Below are 24372 nucleotides of genomic sequence, written 5' to 3'. Positions count from 1 at the left end.
GGACATAGATTATTAGAACAGCTGTTATTTGTATATTGTTGATCATTAAAAGATTTCATGTCATTAAATTCTTGTCTAAAGGAGAGGTGAACAAAATAAGTAGTTTTGTCATTTAAGCTGTCAGAGTTACAGTGTAATAACAGAAGCTGTACATGTACCAATTTTAAATGGCCAACAATGATTATAACTGGTTATATGTTTTAGAAACGATAACAAGAACAAGCAGGAGCAGAAAAAATCTTTGAAGGGTGTATGGTGACCTATAGTTGTTAATGGCGTGTGTCATTTTGGTCTGTTGTGGACAGCTGTCTCATTGGCAATCATACCACATCTTCTTTTTTATATTTAAAAATAACAATTTGAGACTATTTGTGACGAGAAATTTTTTCAGTTATATAGGCAAAACCAAACAATTCAAATTCTGTTTTTATGTTCAATGTAATTTTTGACCTCAGAAACCTATATATACATATATAGAAAAAAAGATTTAAGTGATAATGTCTTATTTAAGCACTTAGTTTTAGGACAGGTTTTGTGTGTTTTTTCTTCAAATGAAACACAAGATCTAATGTAACTTCATTGAGTGTTGAAATAACACTGTAAAATCATTGAAGATAGGATAATCCAATCAGAAGATAGTCATCTACACATTGACTCTGCCAAAGAAACAATTTGTGATTAAATTTTCCAGTGTTTATGAAGTTCCAATTGGTCTCTTGACAATTTGTGGGTTCTGTTTAATTTTATTGTTTTTGTAATTTATTCCATTCAGTAATTGTTACAATAAAAGTGTGAAAGATTTTAATGACATTAAAGCACTGAAAATCTTGAAGCACAGGGAATATAAGTGTTATAATGGAAGCAAAGATGTTTAGATTTAATTCATTGTTTTCCTGAGTTATTTGTTTCCATTATAATTAACTGTTACACATGGTCATATGAGAAAGACTTTTACAAATTTTAAGCACAGTGAACAAAAGTCATGCAAGCAGAGATCTTATTAGTTTTCTTAATGTCAGACTCCAATTATTGTGTCTGTCTGTATGAGTAAAATGGCTGAAATAGGAAACAACACAATTATATTGAGTGAATTTGACCATTTCTATGGAATCCTTGTTCCAATATTTTCTAACCTTTAATACTCTGGATTCACTTTTTTTTTATGATAAACTGATTTTTGTGGATTTGATGGGTTAAACTCAAATTTATAAAAGTGTTATAAATAAATAAATTACAGAATTTTTTAAGGCTGAGCATATGCAGAACTTGCACTAAAAATCACAAATTATACAATTCTTCCTTAACCAACAAAATTTGTACCCATTAATAATTAGTTTTATAATCAAATATGTTAAATGAAAATATTCTGTTAAATTCCTGATGGCCACAGCTTTATACGACTGCAGAGGTTGAACCCTGAACAGTTGGGGCAAGTATGGACACAACATTTAAGATTGATACAGATCTGAATTTGGATTGTGATTAAATAGTTGACACAACATAGGTTACTGACACAAAATGAATGAAACTTAAACTTAAAAACTTAAAAATTTTAAATTGGCCATTTACCTTTTATGGTCCAATATCAAAAATCTATAAATACATGGGTTAGATTCGGCATATCAAAGAACCCGAAGAATTCAATTTTTGATGAAATCAAATATTGTTAAATTTTAGACCCTTTAGACCTCAATGTGGACCAATTTGATAACCAGACAATACTGTGCAATTGAAAGTTTCTTGCTATTGCACAATACTGTGCAATTGAAGATTTTTTGCTATTGCTGAATACTGTGCAATTGAAAATTTCTTGCTATTGCACAATACTTAATATGATAATTTTGGACCCTGATTTGGACCAACTTGAAAACTGGGCCCATAATCAAAAATCTAAGTACATGTTTAGATTCAGCAGATCAAAGAACCCCAAGAATTCAATTTTTGTTAAAATCAAGCTAAGTTTAATTTTGGACTCTTTTGGCACCTTGAATTTGTTGGGACCAAAACTCCCCAAATCAATCCAAACCTTCCTTTTTTTGGTCATAAACCTTGTGTTAAAATTTCATAGATTTCTGTTTACTTATACTAAAGTTATTGAGCGAAAACCAAGAAAAATGCTTATTTGGGCCCTTTTTAGCCCCTAATTCCTTAAAACTGTTGGAACCAAAACACCCAAAATCAATTCCAACCTTCCTTTTATGGTCATAAACCTTGTGTTTAAATTTCATAGATTTCTATTTACTTTTACTAAAGTTAGAGTGCAAAAACCAAATGTCTTCGGATGATGACAAGGATGGCAGACGACGACAACGACAACCCCAACGTAATACCAATATATGACCAAATTTAAAAAATTTTAAATTGGCCATTTACCTTTTATGGTCCAATATCAAAAATCTATAAATACATGGGTTAGATTCGGCATATCAAAGAACCCGAAGAATTCAATTTTTGATGAAATCAAATATTGTTAAATTTTAGACCCTTTAGACCTCAATGTGGACCAATTTGATAACCAGACAATACTGTGCAATTGAAAGTTTCTTGCTATTGCACAATACTGTGCAATTGAAGATTTTTTGCTATTGCTGAATACTGTGCAATTGAAAATTTCTTGCTATTGCACAATACTTAATATGATAATTTTGGACCCTGATTTGGACCAACTTGAAAACTGGGCCCATAATCAAAAATCTAAGTACATGTTTAGATTCAGCAGATCAAAGAACCCCAAGAATTCAATTTTTGTTAAAATCAAGCTAAGTTTAATTTTGGACTCTTTTGGCACCTTGAATTTGTTGGGACCAAAACTCCCCAAATCAATCCAAACCTTCCTTTTTTTGGTCATAAACCTTGTGTTAAAATTTCATAGATTTTTCTGTTTACTTATACTAAAGTTATTGAGCGAAAACCAAGAAAAATGCTTATTTGGGCCCTTTTTAGCCCCTAATTCCTTAAAACTGTTGGAACCAAAACACCCAAAATCAATTCCAACCTTCCTTTTATGGTCATAAACCTTGTGTTTAAATTTCATAGATTTCTATTTACTTTTACTAAAGTTAGAGTGCAAAAACCAAATGTCTTCGGATGATGACAAGGATGGCAGACGACGACAACGACAACCCCAACGTAATACCAATATATGACCAAATTTTTTTTCAATTTTTGCGGTCGTATAAAAATGCAGTATTTTATATAAACTCACTTTGTGATGAAAATAATTGTCTAGGATCAGAGATATTATCTGTGTTGTTATCTTATCTAAATTAACCTATCACTTTTACAAATTATCTTATATCTCTTAAATAACAACATAGTTTGAGATATGGATTTACAAGCAGTATGAAAATACCGTTTAAAATTTTCCATGAGATGAAAAGCTTCACAGACATTTAAAAGTTTATTTCTCAGAAACCTCAGCTGCAGCATATGCTAACTTTTATCTTTGGCCACCTTCATGTTCTAAGAAACATTTAAGAAATTCATACTTTTCTTTGTAAATAAGACTGCATGTTGATATGACATCTGCATCAAACAAAACATCCAAAACACTGATGTTCCCATAATGCAACATTATTGATCAATGGCTTGTCAGACCCATCTTCTTAAAAAATAGAGATTTTTGTTGAGTTTAGTGTTGGATCCAGAAATTTTCTAGTGGGGCCCTGACTGACTGCACAAGAGGGGGCAGTCATGCTTCAGTGATTCCCAGTATATAATCAACCAAATTTTCCTCGGGCCACCTGAAAACCCTCTAAATACATGTAAATCCCAATGATATGGAAATATAGAATGTTAAGTTAGATTGAACTAAATTAGACTGCTTCTAAAAATCCTATTGAGTTCTTTGTCTCATAACACTGACCGGTAAGCACTAAAATAAAAGTCATTCAGTTGCAAAACAAATCATTTACTAATTAAATCAATCTGCAACATTGTAGGCAGAAATAACAAAATAAAAAAAGTAAAAGAAAATATCCTTTTTCGACAGACTATTTAATTTTGTTAATGGTTATTACATAGATCATTCTGTTTAAAATCAAGTTATACTCTTCCCCTGAGGAAAAAATATTTGTCCTCATATTATAACTTGATATTCCCTGATTATAAAGCTCACAGTTAAAGTTTCCCCAGTTTTTGTTTGCTCATTTTTAAGCTTTTAGCTGGAATTACATAATCAGTGCATGTTTCAGAAATTACATCTGTATTGGAACATAAAGTTTATTTTGTATATTGATGAGTGCCCAGAGAGATTTGATGTTTGTTTCTCCCAATTTTAGCCATTTTATAGATGATTAATGACAAGTTAAGATGTAAAAATGTAAATCTTAAGTGCTGCATGTTTGTTTTAGTTGTTTCAAAACCTGATTGATTGGATTGCTCAGAGATTACATTTCTGGTAATGTTTTTGATTACTGTCAATAATCACTGGAATTTATTAGTCTATGTGATCCTGATCTGTGTGCAATAATTATATACATTTGATGTACACCAAAATAGAATATACCATTTAAATTGGTTAGGCATCCTGATTCGTGTGGAAACAGTAGATATATTTGCTGTACACCAAGTTTGAAGAAAAAAAAACCACATTTGAAGTTGGTTAGGCATCCTGATCTCTCTGGAAACAATAGATATATTTGCTGTACACCAAGTTTGAAGAAAAAAAACCACATTTGAAGTTGGTTAGGAATCCTGATCTCTCTTGAAACAATAGATATATTTGCTGTACACCAAGTTTGACAGAAAAAAAAACCCATTCGAAGTTGGTTAGGCATCCTGATCCATCTGGAAACAGTAGATATATTTGCTGTACACCAAGTTTGAAAAAAAAACCATTTGAAGTTGGTTAGGCATCCTGATCCATCTGGAAACAAGAATTGTAATTATATTTTCCCTAAAAAGCAATCAAAAACGTTTTACCCGCTAGGGTAATGAAATATTTCTACAGTACTACAAAATGTTTTAATGTATTATATTAAAAGCTGCATCAGATAGAAATTGACCTTATGCAAATAAATATACTGTTAACCTATTTCATGTTGAAAAAATCCCTTTGCAAAGTCTGTGACTGTTTGGAAATTGAGTTGAACCCTACAAAACATACCAACATTCATCTTTTATTCTATAAATTTAAACTTAAAAAATCAATCTTAGTCTATAATATATGTATACATGTATGTATTCTGCTCATTTTGGGCGCTGTGATTGGCAAATAAAATGTTTGTTTGTTTGTAAACTTGCACTTGCATAAGGTCAGTTTGTATCCAAAACAGCTCATATTATCAAATCAGGGAATAAGAATCAATAATCTTAAAACATATACAAACAAGGGTTATAGTATGACAGCTTTAGAAGTGATCATAATGATATAATCTTTGAAAGTGTTTATTTTGGTCTTGGAATTGACAGAGTTATCATTGCCCCTCAGTGTAACTAAACATGTATTGTAGTATATTATGAATGTGACTAAAGACTCATGTCACAAAATCATGAAATTGTGAATTGGTAAATTTTTAAAATCCTTAGAATTATATATATATATATATATATCATTTTATATTATGTTAAATGTTCTCCTGGGACCCTTATTTGGTAAATAAAAATATTCTATATTCTATTCTATTCGATATGCTATTCTATGTATATATTTTAATCGTGGATCCTTAATTGTGAATTGGTAAATTTTTAAAATCCTTAGAATTATATATATATATATCATTTTATATTATGTTAAATGTTCTCCTGGGACCCTTATTTGGTAAATAAAAATATTCTATATTCTATTCTATTCGATATGCTATTCTATGTATATATTTTAATCGTGGATCCTTAAAAGATTAACAATACATATAAAAATAGAATTAACTAAATTTCACTCCCAGGGAAAATTAACATTTTCTGCAGTGTGAAATAAATTGAGTAAAAACATTACTGCTTAGAATTATTCTTTGATATATGTTTGTTTTTGTATTGGCTTTTAATCTAAGATTGTAATTAAGATTTTCCAATGACACAATCTCTCGGCTCCTAGAACTTATTTGCTTATTTAGCCTTTTTTTTTTTTTTTTTTTTTGTTAATTTTTTTTTGTCTTGAGAATTTTCTTCATTTCCTAAAACTGAGTTATGACTATGTTGGTACATTGAAGTGTTATGTCATCAAGTCTTACTGCATCACAAATCTGTTTTTTGTCTTGTTAATCCTTCTGTATGTATTGTGTAGGAGCACTGGAAATGAAAGCATTAGTCTTTACATGAAAACATTGTCATATTTACACTAAACAGCAAAAAAAAAAAAAGCACACATTTTTTTTGCAAATCCTTCTTTATGTATTGTGTAGGAGCTTTGGAAATTAAAGCATTAGTCTTTACATGTAAACATTGTCAAAGTTTCACTCTACAGTCAAATAAAAACACCATAATGCGCAGGTGTTAATCTTTCTTTATGTATTGTGTAGGAGCTTTGGAAATGAAAGCATTATATATAGTATTTCCAAGTAAACATTGTCACTGTTGCACTGAACAGCCAAAAAAAGCACCACCACTGTTGGTAATCCCTTGAAGGCTTATAAACCTTCTTCATGTATTGTGTAGGAGCAGTGTGTTAAGAGCTCTTGAAATGAAAATATAAGTCTTTAAAAGTAGACTTGTCACCGTACACTGAACAGCCAAAGAAAAGCATCATAACTGTTGTTTATCCTTCTTTATGTATTGTGTAGGAGATCTGGAGATGATAGAATTGGTCTTTACAAGTAACCATTGTCTTAGTTACACTTAACAGCTAGAAAAATGCACCATTACTGAAGTTTATATTTTCTGTTTAATTAGAAAATAGCTATATATATTATACATTTATAAGCACTCATACAAAACTCATGGACAAATCTTTACACAGATAGTGAATGGATTTATTTTTGTGAGAGATATTTAGACTATCTTAGGCCACACCAATTTAATTTCTTGTTCTACGGATTTTTGGATTCCAAAATTTGGGGCGAGCGAGCGATTTGAAAATTTTAATAAAAAAATATTTAATTTGCTAATTTTTGAGGCGAAGCTTGAAAAGAAAAGGCGAGCGATCATAATTTTTTTTTTGTTAACATGAAATAATAGGTTTTGACAATATTAAAACTTGATTTATCACTTGTACTTTGACATTTCTTTAATTTCTGAAGTATTTTTCCCTGTTCACCAAGAAATAATTAAAACTGGTGTATGTATGAGTTGAAGGCAAATCCTTCAGAAGTTCTTTGTACTTTATTCTAACAACGAACATTTTTTGATAGGGAATATAAGTAAGGGGGAAAGAAACCATTTTTTTGTTCTTCACGGAAATTCCCGCTGTTATAACTTTTTATCGGAGCACTCCAGGTTTCATGCTGAAACAAATATTCTCACAGATATTTACACAGTGTGGTGGGGTGCTTTTATGTTTAAAATCGTTATATACAGGTTAGACTGTGATTTAACATATCTTTTTATAATATTTACAACAACAAAAAACTGTGCGGGAAATGGACATTATTACAATTCCGGATGTGGGAAGCGGGAATATAAAAAAAATAAAAAAATTCTGTTTTGAAAAAAATAGGTGCGGGCGGGTCCGTCGAACAGGGGATCAAATTGGTGTGGCCTTATAAGTGTATTTATTTTAAAAACAATGAAATAAAAGGTTCAAATTAAGTATTTTTCAAATCACGGAACCAATGCATTCATCATTTTGATAATGCAGCGTGCATTTGTATATATTATATTGTTAAATTGTGCAGTCTGCAAAGAGGTAAAAGAAGGGCTTCCTTCATGTTTCTCAGTATTTTAATTTGACTTTTAATCTGAACTTATAGAAATTAATGATGATTGCATGGTCATTTATTAAAGTGATATCTGATGTCTTCGACTGCAGTGTCATGAACATTTTCCTGGTTATTATTAATTAAAATATTTAATAAAAGACCCACCAAACATCAACATTATATATCATAAATTTCAATCGCTTGAAGTGTTATTGCTAAATCCCTTTGATGACAGTTTTCCTTTCAGAATAATTCTTGTGGACAAGAAGACATATATGTCATGCTTTTGTAAGGCATGGAAAGATGTGTAATTTCATAATCATGATAAAATAGTGGTAACAAATTCAGTAAATGTGACAGATATATTTTAAACTGTTGTACAATTTTGTCACCCAACAAGCCCCCTTTTTTTATTCTGGATTTGTAGTCACATTTATTTCAAGGTAACAGATGAAGTAGTTACATTTAATGGAGATTATGACTTGACATGTTTCAGTTTCAACACCTGAGGAATTGAGTAAACAGCTCTTGAGAAAATTATAATTTAATGGACCAGTTGCTAGAAATTAAGTTGGGGAATAAGACCACTTAGTTTATTCACAAACAAAAAAACTTTCTATGTTAAACTTCAACCAATTGTGTTTTTAAGTTCAAATAAAGTGATTATAGTCATTTCATGTCAAAACTATACCATTCTGACTTGTGCTGTAAAATTTAAGACACCTTTAATGACACATAAAGCACTCTGGGTCCTGGAAGTTTAGTAGTGCAAACGCTGCAGTACTTCTGAACTTAGCATTGAACAGGTCAAATTTACAGCTTTGTGTAGGAACTGTTTTGTTTTAACAATGTACTACTTTCTTGTATGTTCTTTGTGACTTGACCTGAGTTACTGGTTCTAATAATGCCTCAACAATAATATGAGAAAGTGCAATGTTAAACTGAAGTAACTCAATGGTTTGTAAACCAAGATGAGTAAGGACCAAAGATTTTTTATATATATTTTTTTTATTTTTGTTTATTTTTCAGAGACAATATTGTACTCAGGGATGTAGCTTTGCCTTAAATGTGTTTACAGATAGCATAAAAGGTAAGCTTTTATTTACATCCCTGTATAATATAATTTGATGTGACTGTCATACAAGTGAGAGGTTAAGCTGGCTATAAAACCAGGTACAATCCTTCTTTTTCTACATAAGAAAATGTCTGTACCAAGTCAGGAATATGACAGTTTTTATCCATTCATTTGATGTGCTTGAGCTTTTGATTTAACCAATTTTAAAATAAGGGACCTACCGCTTTGAATTTTCCTTGGAATGTGGTATTTTTATTATTTTACTTTTAACATGTGTTTACAAATAGCAAAAGTCAGTCTTATATACAACAATCACTCACTCACTGTGTTGTCAAGACATTGTCAATGCTGAAAGAATTGAGAATGCTTACAAAATCTTTAATCTTCATTTAAATCCATGGTCAATCCTACAAAACGAATTTAACTAACACAGCTAGGGTTTGAAATGTTGAAAAATATTCAACCCAAGAGAAAATAAATCTGGAATTCCACTGGAATCGCGGCTGGAAATTTTATGGGATTCCAAGTGGGATCCCACCTAATTCCACCGGGATAAAATTTCCCAGTTACAGATGTTTATCCCGAATGGGGTCCCGCCTCCAGATGCTTATCCCGACTTATCCCGACAATTTCACCGGGATTGCATTGGGATCCCGATGGATCCCGTTTTCGTTTTCTCTTGGGAACTGAATGTTACCAAAAAACACTGATAGTTTACTCATGCACGTCAAGAATTTTTAAAATTTATTTGTTTTTGAGTCACTTTGAATATTTTTCCATATTTGAATTTTCTAACTAGTTATTCCATGATTAGAAAAGAAAATGTTCTTATTCCAATTCAGTAGATGATTTAATCATTATTTGAAATGTTTTCAAGGTGAACGACCTTTGATTTAATATTATGCTGAATTGGAATTTTGTATTGCACTGATCAAAATTATAGATATAACAACTTTTAAGTACTAAAACTGGTACCATTGACAATTAGATCTATTTTCTACGAAACATTTCTCCCCCAATTATTCATGTATTGATCAAAGATCAAATATAACTGTGTCAATGTTCCAATACAGTTCCATCCTTATTCCTGATTTTGACATTTTGTCTCATATCCCGCTGTTGTGTTGAGCCGTGAAATGAAACAAAACCACAAAAAAACAGTCATTAACATATTTATTTCCCAAGTAAAACATACTGTATTTCTTTGTCATAGCTAAATCTAGTAAAATATATTTATTCTGACAAAATGTCAAAGAGGTAATAGCTGGGAAGAATATTTTCTTTTTCTTTTATAGCAAGGGTCGTTTTGGAAATTGCACTAGATATAATTCAGATTGCACTTTAACATTAAAATATTCATTCATTCATACAATTTTCAAGATGAGATAGTATTTATTATTTATAAGATAAATTCATTCAAGAATGCGCTCTTTTCTTGATTTCTTATTTTCCTTGGTAATATATTGTTTTTTTGTTTGCATTAATTTAAACCTGATATCTAAATTACAATTACTGGTTTGGTAAAATATTTGTAAATTCTTTCAAAATTTATTATTTTGAAAATTAGAACATTAATTTTTCCCCATGCACTCCATATAAAAAAATCAAGATTAATTATAAGTTTCAAATATTAGTATCACAAAAAACTAGAAAACAAATGTATGTTTATTTTTCATATTATTAAATGCATTTTTTTTTGAAAAAAGTGTTCATTAAGAAAATTTTTTATTTTGAAATTCAGCTGCAAATTAAGTATTATTCAGTGAGAATTAAGCAGACATTGCCATTAGAGAGATTGGTCAATTATTAGTTCATTATGGCTTTTCACATTCAAGAATGCCTCACGGCTGGTTCTTGGTTTAAACTTAAAAACATCAAATTGTAAACAAATAAAATACTGCTTTGTCAAGTTACTGTATCTTTTAAAGGTTATCTTCAGTTATAAATGTTTTAAACTGATTTGACTATTTTGATGTATTTGTACCTAAAAAATTAGCTATGATTAAAGATTGACAAGACATGAAAAGGATAACATATTGGTCTGAATTGTCCAAATAAGATTCTGTGCTCATTTTGATAATAATGATAGCTCTTTGATTATTTATTGCCACATCCAATTTTGTAATTCTATCCCTCCATGTGGCCTTTCCTTATTTTTTTCTCAATATCAGTTAAGATTTTCCATCTGTTTGTTTCTCTCAATCCATACCAGTTCCAAATTCCGATCCTTTCTTTTCTCTCTCTATCAATATTAGTTCTGATTCCCAATACTTTTTTCTCTCTCTCTATCAATATCAGATCCAATTTCTGATCCTTTCTTTTTTCTCTCTATTCATACCAGTTCCAATTTCCCATCCTTTCTTTGCTCTCTTTCTCTATCAATATTGGTTCCGATTTCCCATCCTTAAGATAAAAAGATATATATTATGACATTGTTTTGATGGCAATAATAACAAATTGTCTTTTAACACAATTATTGCAACCCCCTTTTTCCATCATGTAATTCTCTTCCACTAGGGTGCCTCTCTTCTCTCTATCAATATTATAGTCAATATACGTTTCCTGTTCTTCATTTTCTCTCTCTCTATTAATATTACAGTTCCCCATCCTTTCTTTGCTCTCTCTATTAATATCAATATTAGTTCTGATTTCCAATCCTTTCTTTTCTCTCTCTCTCTCTCTATCAATATCAGTTCCAATTTCAGATCCTTTTTTTCTCTCTCTATCAATATTAGTTCTGATTTCCAATCCTTTCTTTTCTCTCTCTCTCTCTCTATCAATATCAGTTCCAATTTCCGATCCTTTCTCTTCTCTCTCTATCAATATTAGTTCCGATTTCCCATCCTTAAGATAGAGAGATATATTATGACATTGTTTTAATGTCGATAACAAATTATTATTTTCTCTCTTGCAATATTAGTTACGGTTTCCCATCTTTTCTTTTCTCTCTCTCTCTCTCTATCAATATTAGTTCTGATTTCCCATCCTTAAGATAAAAAGATATATTATGACATTGTTTTAATGTCGATAACAAATTATTCTTTTCTCTCTTGCAATATTAGTTACGGTTTCCCATCTTTTCTTTTCTCTCTCTCCCTCTCTCTCTATAAATATTAGTTCTGATTTCCCATCCTTAAGATAAAAAGATATATTATGACATTGTTTTAATGTTGATTACAAATTGTTCTTTTCTCTCTTGCAATATTAGTTACGGTTTCCCATCCTTTCTTTTCTCTCTCTTTCTCTCTGGCTCTCTCTCTCTATCAATATTAGTTCCGCTTTCCCATCCTTTAGATAAAGAGATATATCATGACATTGTTTTAATGTCGATAAGAAATTATTCTTTTCTCTCTTGCAATATTAGTTACGGTTTCCCATCCTTTCTTTTCTCTCTCTCTCTCTATCAATATTAGTTCCGCTTTCCCATCCTTAAGATAAAAAGATATATTATGACATTGTTTTAATGGCGATAACAAATTGTCTTTTAACACAATTATTGATCAGTCTATTCCCTTTCTTAATTCACCATATAAACTGATAAGGATATCTTGATTCATAGAGATTAAGTTAAATGGAGTGTATACTGTTTCCTTTGAATCTTACTGATCGCTGAAGATGCATCGGATCCAAAGCTGTCACGTTTAATTCTATTTTTCCCCTCAAGATGAGTACACTTTCCGTTAATGGTAATTTGCTTGGCTACATATTCTTTATTGTCATTATTTTAAGATATTGCAAAGCACATTAAGATTGTTCTCCAGTAGAATATTATAGTTGTTAGATCAGCCTTTGTCAATATATTGTTTGATATGTCTTTTTTAGGAAAGACTTTCAAAGATGTTAGTCTACTTTTGTCAATATTATCTTTAGATGAACTTTATATGCAGTTTGTTGCTCCATTTATTAAAAGTCCTTATTACCGCTGAGGGTGGAGCTGAGTTAACCATCACTTGACTGTATAGTTTACAACTATATGATGTATAGATATGAACCATATAGCAATTAACTGTACAGTAATTATATACAGTGATTAACTGTATAGCAATTAACTGTACAGTAATTAATTTAACTATATAGCAATTGACTGTACAGTAATTAGCAGTTTAGAAATTTACTGTATGGTTACATTTACTGAATAGTAGTTGACTGTATAGTAGTTAACTGTATATAGAAGTTTCAGCCTTGATTGTCTGATAAGGTTGCTTTATCAATTCTTGAAGATATTATTGGGATATTATATAAAAACAAGCCTATTTCATAGGTGTTATTTTTTTTGCAAATCTGTAAACTTAACAATCTCCCACTGGAAAAAAGTTAAATGAACTACATGTATTTGCAATATGACCTATTATGCATTTCTTAAAATAGGGGAAGAGGGACTCCACATTTCCTCAATGTTCTCTTTATAAATCTTCCATAGCCGGCATGGAAATAAAGTCGGTCAGACATGTATACATGCTTTACTTACTCCTACAATGGAAAGCATTTTGATTTTTACAATTAATGCCATTTGTATCCATTAAGGTTTTCCTATAATACTAATAATTGTCAGTTGTTGAACTATAAAACACAAACTATTTTATATATTAAATTGTCTAACAGATTCGTGTTTGTAGTTTTGGTAAATGAGATTTTTCAGTTCATTTGATGTAGATTAATTTTCAAATTGAGATAAATAGTTTGAAAATTGATGTGTGAAAAAAATAATGATATTAAACTTCCTGGTTTATGTTAAAACATCAATATCCATGTATACTGGGGATTTTGGTGTATGGGGAAAATGTTGAAAACATAATCATTTATTAATATTGAAACGTAATAGTTAAAATGGTCTTGCACAATTAGTTTATTATTAAATGTAATTATAAATTGATGATTCTCTGTCCCCCTCCAGCAATCAAAACTGCCCACCATAAATCAATTTAAATTTTTGTGGTTGCAGAGAATGTGACAAGTGTTAAAAGGTTGTAATTTATAAATACATGTACTATAATATATGAATAAAATGAGATGTTGCAGGGGTGGATCCAGCCAATTTTATATGACTCCTGTATCAGGTATTGGTTATAAGCAAATCTGCATTAAGTCCATAACCCAATGTTACAAATATGTGATATAATGATTTATTTGAAAAAGATTTTTTTTATACTTAATTGAGAATTAAAATTGGGAATGTGTCAAAGAGACATTTACATCCCGACCAGAGAGCATAGAACGGCCCAATGCCACCAATGGGTCTTCAACACAGCGAGAAATTATCCCCCTAAACAAAAATGTGTACTTGTTCATGAAAAATGGAAGTCACACTGCTTTGACATATAAATGAACTAAAATTACAAAAAAAACAAAAAAACAACAAGATTATATAGGAAAATGTTCTGAAGTTTAAAGCAGTGCGTAACAAAATCAGTTGATTTACCAATTAAAATATGTCCATAAAATGGGTTTGGGTAGGGATGACCTTTTAGGGTAGAAAGAGTGGCAGAAAACACAACATCTCATGTGTCATCTTCCAGTTTGATACCAGTAGCTATATAAATAACTTCTAACAGAAAAAAAGTATATAACCAAGTCTTGACATTATCCTTGTCTGTAGTTTTATTGCTGCAAAACTGCTGCATTTTTAATGTTAAGCTTAATAATATAAATAGAAATCCTTCAGAGATGTCTGTCAGTAGATGTGTAATTGGAAGCCAAATGTCAACATCATTAAGATATTTTTCGCTTAATTTTCAACTATGTCCAGTCAAGTTTAATTCTGAGTTAATGATCAGTTATTTGTTTAAAAACTTAAGATAAAGGTCATCAGGACATGTATGAAGTAAAATGACAAAAATACCGAACTCTGATGAATTCAAAACTGTTAGTCCCTTATCCAATGGTAAAATCAAAAGCTCAAACACATCAAACTAAAAATGGACAAAACTGTCATATTCCTGACTTGTTACAAATGTTTTTCTATAAACATAGAAAATGGTTGATTAAACCTGTTTTATAGCTAGCTAAACCTGACTCACTTGTATGACAGTATCATAATATTCCACTATATTGTGACAACAATGTGTGAAAAAAAAACAAAAAGATGTAGACTAAGGTAAAAATGTCAAAAATTGAGGTACAACATTCAACATTGTTGATAGAAGCTTCATTTATTACAGCTACTAAGCACTGGATTTGATGCTTAATACTCTTACATGACACCTAAAATTTGTTCAATGTCAGCAGAACTTTATAATTTAAAAATAACTGTTAATTTAGAAGATTTATACTATGTTATTGATACAAAATTCCTGAAAACTTAGTGTCTTAGCTCACTTATTTATACACTCAATTATGCATTTGAAAATGTATGGCACAGTATGTTTCAACCAATAACAGAGTGGAAGAAGATACCAAAAGGGCCCAAGACGAACAGACATAACCATCGAAAATAGCAAAAAATGGCCAAAAGACAAACAAGAATATATACCAAACAAAACATATCAAAAGGCTGAGTAACATATAACCCACTAAAAACCATGTAATCTCAGGTCCTCAGTATAAAGGACCCTCAACAATTTTGTCTGAAACAATTCCAAATATACTCACTGAAGAGAGCAAAATATGCCTACTTCTTAAAATAATTTGTATTTTGTAAAAGAATAAACCTAGTATGCTCCTCAAAATTCTTCTTTGTATTTCATATCTTTTAATTACATTATGTATTCTTTTTATATTTTCAGAATATTTAGGAGATCTTCCAGCTCCAGAACTAAAGCATGGTTCCAAAGGTTTCTCATTCCTTACTCTACATTGGAGTGGACCAATCAATAACAATGTTACATATTACATCCAGAGTCGTGTATTAGACACCAATGGTGATTGGTCAATTTATGGTGGCTCTTTAGCACAACCAAATGGAGATCTAAAAATTACTGATTTACAGCCATTTATGAATTATACGGTAAGAATGAGTTGAAACTATATAATCCTTCTGGTTAATTGATTTTGAAAAATAGGGCAACAGTTGTTGACTCATGTGTAATTGTGGACACCAATTTTGTTACTGAAGGATAATAATGAATCCACAGTATGCTAGAAAGGCAGGGCTTTCAGTGTGTTAGGGGATAGCCAAAAATAATGCAAAGTTATTTAGTAAAACCCCAGCAAAGGACTGTTAAGTTCACAGTTTTGGAATCATTTGTTTTGTGCTGGGTAATTGATAAATTGGTTGTACACAAGAATTAATACCACCTTGAATGATATGGAGTTTTGCTAATTGTTGAAGGTCATATTCCTTTAAGATTCTGAAATGTTGATTATTTTACATCAGTGAAAATGCTTACCCAGACCTTTTGGAGTTTTATCTTGGAAATATTGTCTGTTTCTTGATAAGTCCCAGCAGAATCATAATGAGACAGTATATAACAAAAATGTATAAAAAGTATTACATAATGTTTATTAATATGTAATATTAATGGATTAAATCCACTTAGGCGACTTTGTAACATTGATTTACAATCCAGACAGTGTTCCTTGTTGAACCCAATTCATATCAAATCCATTTTACTTTCTTATAATATGATAAGAAATAACAGTCTTGCAAATTTGGACATAATGAGCTTTTATAGTTCTAAGAAACCACTATTAACCTCGGTCTGTGACCTCAGTCGATATTAATTTCTTAAATCTATGGGAGCTTAAATCCCAATGGCAAAAGACAATAATTGGCCTTTAAAGAATCTCAAAAGGTGATGGATGGAACCCAAAAAGAAAGCAATGATACACTATTCTTATTGGTTGGATAACAGTTGTGAAAATTTTACCCATAATTCATTAAATTCTATTGGTGATTTGCTCAATTATTACTTCAGAAATCTGTACAAAGAATGTGATAATGAAATAGCAAGTCACTAATTTCGATAACTTATTTGACTTATTTCCAACAAACTAATTTAGGAGAAAATGTCACGTAAAAATGGCTGTTTTAAAATACTACAATCCTTTCAGTTTAAGGTTATCGTCTTTAATGTAACACTAGAGTATTCTTGGAAATCGTAGAAATTTAACGAAATGTCATAATTTAAGTACAATCTGATAATAGCCTATGTTATGATACCTAACAAGGCCAATAAAGGACAATTATTAAGGAGTAAGTTGACAGTGTATAGAGATAAGTTGTCAGTTTAAAGAGGTTAATTAGGTTCTGATGTCAATTATTCTGTCAGAAATGACAGAAGCTTAATTGAATGTCCTTGATCAATACAATGAATAACTAATAAAATCTTTGATTATTTCATCTTTTTGAACGTATTACCAAATTTTCTGATTTTAATGTTTTAGTGCTGCTCATTACACTTGAAATTCATATATTGAATTTATTTCACGCTTTAGTGAATATTTGTGTTTGCAAAATTCAATGCACCCAAATTTGAAAAGCATTGAAATTGAAAACAATCAATTTTTTTTCTTCAGTTGGATATTGGGTACAAAACTGTGAATTAAAAGATGTGTTATGCTTGCCAATGAGACACCTCTCCACCAGAGACCAAAAGATGTAGAAGTCATTCGCTCTATGTCACAGTACGGTCTTCAACTATGAGCAAAACCCCTATGGCATAGTTAGCTATAAAAGGCCTAGTCATGACTAAGTATGTACAAAAGAACTGCAATGGATGAAATAGTCCATTCTTACAACTTCATTTGGCACATATAACATCACATACATGTATATATACAACCAAATTAAATTACAATTACCAAGTTTAGATAATTAGTTATAACTCATGATAAGCACCACATGTGCAGCAAGATCTACTTGCATTTCAGGAAGACATGAGATTATTCTTTACTTTTGGTAAGGTTAATGTTGCTAGTATTTACTTTTCAATGGCCATTATATTGTCAGTTTGTCTTCCAACTTATGAGTTGGAATATCTCTTTGATATCTCTGTCTCTCTTTACTATTTATTTTGGGGAGGTTGAACAACGGCGGATCCAGGGGGGGGGGGGGGGGTTCTGGGGGTTGGAACCCCCCTTTTTTTTGGCCGATCTTTTGAAGAACGAGATTATCCCAGATAAGCTTAAAATTTCTTCTTAAAAATTTGTTGGTGTTTTTATCCCTTTTGGGATGCAGAGATGTGTGTCTGACTTTTATTTTTGTGATAATTGGAAATAATTGTGCACAGAAAAAAGCAAATCCCAAAACAGATTATAGTAGGACTTGCAAGGTCATTTTTTTTTAAAGAAAAATAATGAGAGTAAAATCCCTAAGGGGGCAATGAAACCATTTGAAAGAGAAAACTATGGCTTAAAAGAAAACATAATTAAACTACATTTCTTTGTTCTTTGAAAGTACCTTATAAGAACAAATAAAGAATTAAATGATTATTGTGTATTTTTGTCCAGTGGCAAACATGTCATGCATGTTCAGAATGATAAATAAAGAGGAAAATATAAAGAAAATACCAGGGAAGAAATCGCCAGAGTCTGAATTGATAATTGAACTGTTTGTAAGGCTGTAATTATGGTTTAAACAGTTTAAGTACAAATGTAGATAGGACATAGGTAGGCAGCTGCAGAAACAACAACATTTTCTTGTCTGTATTTACCTGAAAAAATTTACAATCAGTTCTCATTAGTTGAATAGGTCTGATCATTATTTTTTTAATTTTTTTTTTTATAATTTTGAAGCAGTTTGATATTCTGAGTTTAAGATAAATGGCATGATTTTTTATTTCAGCGCAGTAACAAAAACTAGTAGATTCTTTTTTACACAGAATTATAAAGCAAATAGACAGTAAATTGCACTGTAACTTAATCATCAGTGATTACCGACTGGAAAAAACTGGAAAACCGGTGGACTGTCTGTACCTCTCGTGGAATTTATTTTTTGCCGTCAAAACGTGCTACACTTACATTTTTGTGCCATGTTGATGCCTCTAAACATTTTATATTTTATGAATGAACTTTAAATTTACAGCATGGGTTATATCATAGCACAGGATATTATATAACACAAACTTAATTATATAATTAGGAGATTTCTTTGTTTGTCGAAATTTAATCCTGTGCTGTTGTTGATAACAGTTGATAAAAGCACAGGAGAGGGGCAATCAGTCAACACTATTCCCTTGGCAGGGTGATAAATGTTATCTGTAACTGTTTAATAGACAGATTGTGTTTTTTTACAACAAAACAAGAGGCTCAAAGTTGTTTTAAAAAACTTTAAATTGTCCAGTCAAATATTTAAATGACAAAATTGTATTATAACTGTTGTTGATTTGAGGCTTGACATATATATATATATGACTGGCTCTTACATAGTCAAATTAGGCCTGGGTTTTTTTTTTTGGAGGGGAGGGGTTTGAGATTGAAAGTCACCTTGCAACTTGGTGTCTCATTTAAAAGAACCTGTGCTTTTTATCACAGGTTTATTATAAGAAATAGACCTGTCAAATTAGCTTAAAATAAATCTGGTATTTTAAGACAATTTTTAAAGGTGACCTTGCCACCTAAGTGGGATCTTTCTGGGTTCCCATATGACTCAAAGCTGCGTTTAACAATAGATGGATGGATGGACAATGGAATGATCAAATACCATACTGTGCATTGTTAATTACCAAGAATGCTTGGTTTTTAATATGAGGCAGGCATTACCTGTAAATGGGGATGAAGTCTGTATGAATTATTTTTTTGTAACTTTTAAAAATATTTGTTTAAAAAAAAAGAAACGGAAATACCGTAACGTTTCCGATTTTGGTTCTGTTGTTAGGGATTTAGTTGTGACGTTATTTAAATTATGACGTCATATGCAATGTAAACAAAGAAACGCTATCATCAGGTAACGTTTTTTCATATCAAGGAATTATTAAAAATGAAATTGGTATTGCGCGTTCCTTCCTATTTTATACTAGACTGATAAATATATATTTTACTCAAAGTTTCATACAAACGAGACCGGAAAAAGGAAGTACATTATAAATTTCTGCGCAGGTCCGGGATTTCAAAACACGACAAAAAAAATTTGAACGATTTTGAGTTCATTAGTACAATGAAAAATTTGGGAAATTTTCATGTATTTTTTTTTTATTGAATTTTCTACTGTTATTGGGGACTCCGTCCCCATATTACCACTTAGGGTATGGATGATTACAACAAATAAACACTTTTGTATATGTTTAATGAATAACAAACCCAACAAATTAGAAACAAAAGGAACATCATCTTTTTGTTTATATTTTAAAGATTTGTTATTTATATTTTCAGTTCCGTATTTCATTGGTCATTACCACAACAGAAGTACTGTACACCAAAGAATCAGAAATAATAACAACTTTACCACATGGAGGTAAGTGCTTAGTGATTGGTCAATCAGAGGGAGTAAGTTACTACTATATACTGTATACAAAATCCATGAGATGGTATCTCGAGAGTGTTGATAAATCTATTGTACTGCAACAGAAGAACTGCAAACAAAATTTTCTGAAATCGCAACAATACATTATCACATTAATTTTGTGGGGGAGGTTTTTTTTTGGTTGGAGGGGCTGTTAGGGAATTAAGTTTCAATAGCAGGGCTGTATGAAAAAAATCTGAAAACATTTAAAACACTTAAAAATATTCACATTCACAATGAAGTCTAAGGCTTTCAATGAATTGTTAAGTTGATACTATAAGATATTTGTATTTCTTTGTGTAGCATCTTTTTTATGCTCACTTTATCTTGATAAATAAATGACTATGTATTGACCTAGATAACTTATTTGTATTTGTTAGGATTTTTCTGATTGAATTTTTGCTATTTTCTCAAATTTTCCTTTGATTTTTCTGTATAATGATTTTCATTCTGACAATCTACTGGAGTGAGATGATTTTATCTTATTTAAACAAAATGAGAATATATGACATCATTGATCTTACTTTAAGGAAAGTAGGGATAAACAGATTATCAATGGTCTTTCAAACTTCCAGGTGTTGCCCTCCAATGAGATTTTAACACTCATACTCCCTCTTCAGGCTCTTGTTAAAAAACTGTCAAAAATCTATGAAGAATAGCCACCATTGCATGTTTATCTTATTATTTACAATAACTTCAATATTGTCAAGTGGCAAGTTGCACTTTTACAATTTTAATCATTGAATAAAGACAAATAAATCATGAAATATAGAAAACATCAATCCACTAGTGAATATGTATGTAAATATTGTGATAATGCTTAACAACTTTTAATTGTTTTTTGTCACCAACTATATGGTAATATTTAAATTGGTAGAATTATGCGACTATCTTCTCTACCCTAGAGAATGTTCTTTAGTGTGTTTTAGTGCTATGAGACCTAAATTTGTACTTTCTTAATAATTTTCTTTTGGTTATTCACTTGGAAACCATTCATATTTGTCCAAGAAATAATTTTATCAAAATACCAGTTTGTCTTACGACCAGACATTTGTGTTAATGGAGTAGGGTGTCAAGAACCTTAAGAAGTCGGGATATCTGAGATTGTAGGAGAGGTCTATGCTGTCTTACTTTATTCTCATTTATTCAAAATTATTAAGGATTTGTTTTTCCAATTGAACTATTTATCAATATTTTTGATAATTTAATTTTGACAAATGATAAATTTCTTTGATGGATTCATATATATGCTTTTCAAATTTTCTGTTTGCAGATCTGTATAATTCACCCTTCAGTAGCATCTAAGATCTCCCCTGTTTTTTTGGTTCATGTTGCTCAGTTTTCACTTTTTCTATGTTGTGTTTTGCGTTCTTTTGTTCTTCTTATGATATTTTTGCTTTTTTGCAATGACATCATCAGATTATTTTAAACTTCAGAATTTGAATATCCCTTTAGGGGTCATCCATAATTATCAACCATTTTCCAAAGTGTACAAAACGTACACTTGGGGGGAGGGGGTTCAAAAATCAACATTTTTACAGTACGCTTTATTTTTTCAAATAAAACAGTCAGATATGTTTCAGTTTCTTTTCAATGCAAATTTCTATATTAAACTAAACTTTAATAGATAGGATCTTTTTTTTATTAAGAATTATTGATTCTTGTCTTGAAATCTGAAAATGGTTGATGTTCACTTTCTGAGGGAGGGTGGGGGGTCTGAAAAAGTGTATGTTTTGTACACTTTGGAAAATGGTTGACAATTTTGGATGACCCCTTAATAACTTTTGTCTCTCTTTTGCATCTTGTCCTTGATGATTGTTTGTTTGTTTGTTTGTTTTTTTACTATTTGTTTTATGATTATCATGTATGCTTATGTAACAGCCAGTATGTTCTGTCAGTTACTTTGTTCCGGCGGAACTTTTCAACTAGTTATTTCGTTCCGATGGAACTTTCCAACTAGTTGTTTTATTCCGAGTGCAGTCAAAAAGTTCTGGAAAAAGTAGCTAGTTTAAAAGTCCCAGAACAATGTATCTAGTTGAATAGTTCTGGCGGAACAGAACAACTAGATAATTCAGTCAGAATATTGCCTTCATAACGGAATAAGTTGTAATTCATTGTTATACATTAATCTGAAATTGATATTTTTACAAGTACCCACATGAGAAGGAACTTTTGGGCTAGTTTGTTAGTTCCGGCTTTGACTAATTTGCCAAAGACGAACGTTGTGACTAGTTGATAAGTTCCTTTTGACTTTTGTAATCAGTATCTTGGTTCCCCTTTGAAAGGTTCAAATATAATATGTTACGCTTTTACTTTGCATCAATTCTCCAAATGGAACTTTGTGACTGGTTGATAAGTTCCGCTGGAACTTTTGGGCTAGTTTGTTAGTTCCGGTTTTGACTAATTTGGCAAAAAGGAACTTTCTAACTAGTTGATATGTTTCGTTGGAACTTTTCAACTAGTCACTTTGTTCCGGTGGAACTTTTAAACCAGAGGAAGAACAAAGTAACTAGTTATTAAGTTCCTCCGGAACTTTTCGGCTAGTTAGGTCTTTCCGCCTGGAACTTTCCAACATCAGAACAAAAGAGCATTTACACTTACACATTTTAGCTGCCAGATTTCAATTCTTGTCACATTAAACAATCATATCTGTTTGAGTTTCTCACACTTATTGTTGGCAGTAATGAACGAACTATAGTCAACTGCCATACAAATGGGAGATGTAGCTATCTGTAATCAAACCAGGTAAAATCCCCATTTTCGTCCTCAGATCTACGACAGTTGTTTTCAAAAACCAATTTTCAAGACGTTTTGGCCATTGGCCTTCTTCAGTTTCTTTATTTTTCTTCTCAACTACATGGTAGACATTTTTACTTCCACAATCATTAAGATAATATAGATATATATGTTCCCTATTGGAATTTTTGAAACAAAGTTGTTTTCAGTCATTCCATTGGATGATATGATGATTATAGTCATTCCATTGGTTGATATGATGATAGTCAAGCGTTTGTTTTTTGTGGTTATAACAGACTTCCTGGTTTGAATGAACCTTGAAGTTGGTTTTTTTATATAAAGTTTTTCACTTTGCCGCAGAAAAAGAAACATGCATTGTGAGAAGGAGGAAATTGAATGATGATAGTTGAATACAATAAGAAAAAAACACTTGATATAAATAAACTAGATAACTTCCTTTAAAATCAAGTTAATAAGTACGTTTGTACTGCTACAGTTGTCCTTCAATAAGGAAGATGATTGTACTGAAAACAACCTGCAACTCAACTGAACATTTCAGATTTAATTTTTTTTGTGTGAAAATAGTCGTTGAATTTATTAAGTGCTTGTTGAATGAAACCCAGTTGAAAAACAAAAAAGAGTTTTCTTCTGTTGTTTATTTTGAATGTACTTGATGGCTCCCAAACAAATGATTAAGTGAGGAGACATTTTATTTTTGTTCTTTCATTGAGTCTGTCTGTGTCTAAAAAAAATATATAGGAATTGAACAAAACTTTTAAACCTTAATTAAATTTTTTCCTTTTTTGGCATTTATTTTTTGCAGCAGCCCTTTTATTGTATATAAGCAAAGCTTAAGGTGGTACCTAACACTACAGGGAGATAACTCTGTAAAGTCAGCTTAACGTTTTAATTACGTTGTGTTGTAAAAGGAATATTAAGCTTTTCAATGATCAAAATTGGTGTTTGTCAAATTGCTATACAACCAGTGTAATTTTTCTGACAAAACGGTTGGTTCAAAAAATTTTTTTTTTTTTATTAAAGTCTCAAAGCAAATACTTTGACAAAATTTTATGAAAATTAAACGAGCCAAATTAATTTTAGTGAAAGTGTGGGGTACCACCTTAAGAAAGATGATTAAAACATAGTTTTGTCTCTGATAACCTCACTTGTTTGAGGCTTATATTTGCACTAGTGGCCAAAGACCACAATTAATGACCCCGCTTTTCGTTGTCCACAAATATAGCACCTTTTGATTAGAGTGTATTTTTCCTTAATTTTTTTTCTTTCCCTTCCTCACTCATTTCTTAGATTTTTTTTGGTGGAAATGAATGAAGAGAGGTGAAATGAATTTTTGGATGTTGTATTTTAACTGATTTTGATTTGGAATGAGT

The 24372-nt window shown here is 30.8% G+C and overlaps 1 protein-coding gene across 1 annotated transcript in view; it reads left to right on the top strand.

Moving 5' to 3' along the window:
* The window catches only part of LOC139491869 (proto-oncogene tyrosine-protein kinase ROS-like), a 108089-nt gene that overhangs the window by 15732 nt on the left and 67985 nt on the right, over positions 1-24372 (top strand). The window contains exons 4-6 of the mRNA XM_071279783.1: positions 8823-8883; positions 15591-15811; positions 20116-20197. Coding sequence (XP_071135884.1) covers positions 15800-15811; positions 20116-20197 — 94 coding nt within the window. The 5' untranslated portion in view covers positions 8823-8883; positions 15591-15799. The remainder of the gene's footprint in view (positions 1-8822; positions 8884-15590; positions 15812-20115; positions 20198-24372) is intronic.

This window comes from Mytilus edulis, chromosome 10 (genome assembly GCF_963676685.1).
Source record: "Mytilus edulis chromosome 10, xbMytEdul2.2, whole genome shotgun sequence".
In the NCBI taxonomy this organism is placed as follows: domain Eukaryota; kingdom Metazoa; phylum Mollusca; class Bivalvia; order Mytilida; family Mytilidae; genus Mytilus; species Mytilus edulis.
The sequence above is the reverse complement of the archived record's forward strand: the minus strand, read 5'-3'. Positions and strand labels throughout refer to the sequence as shown.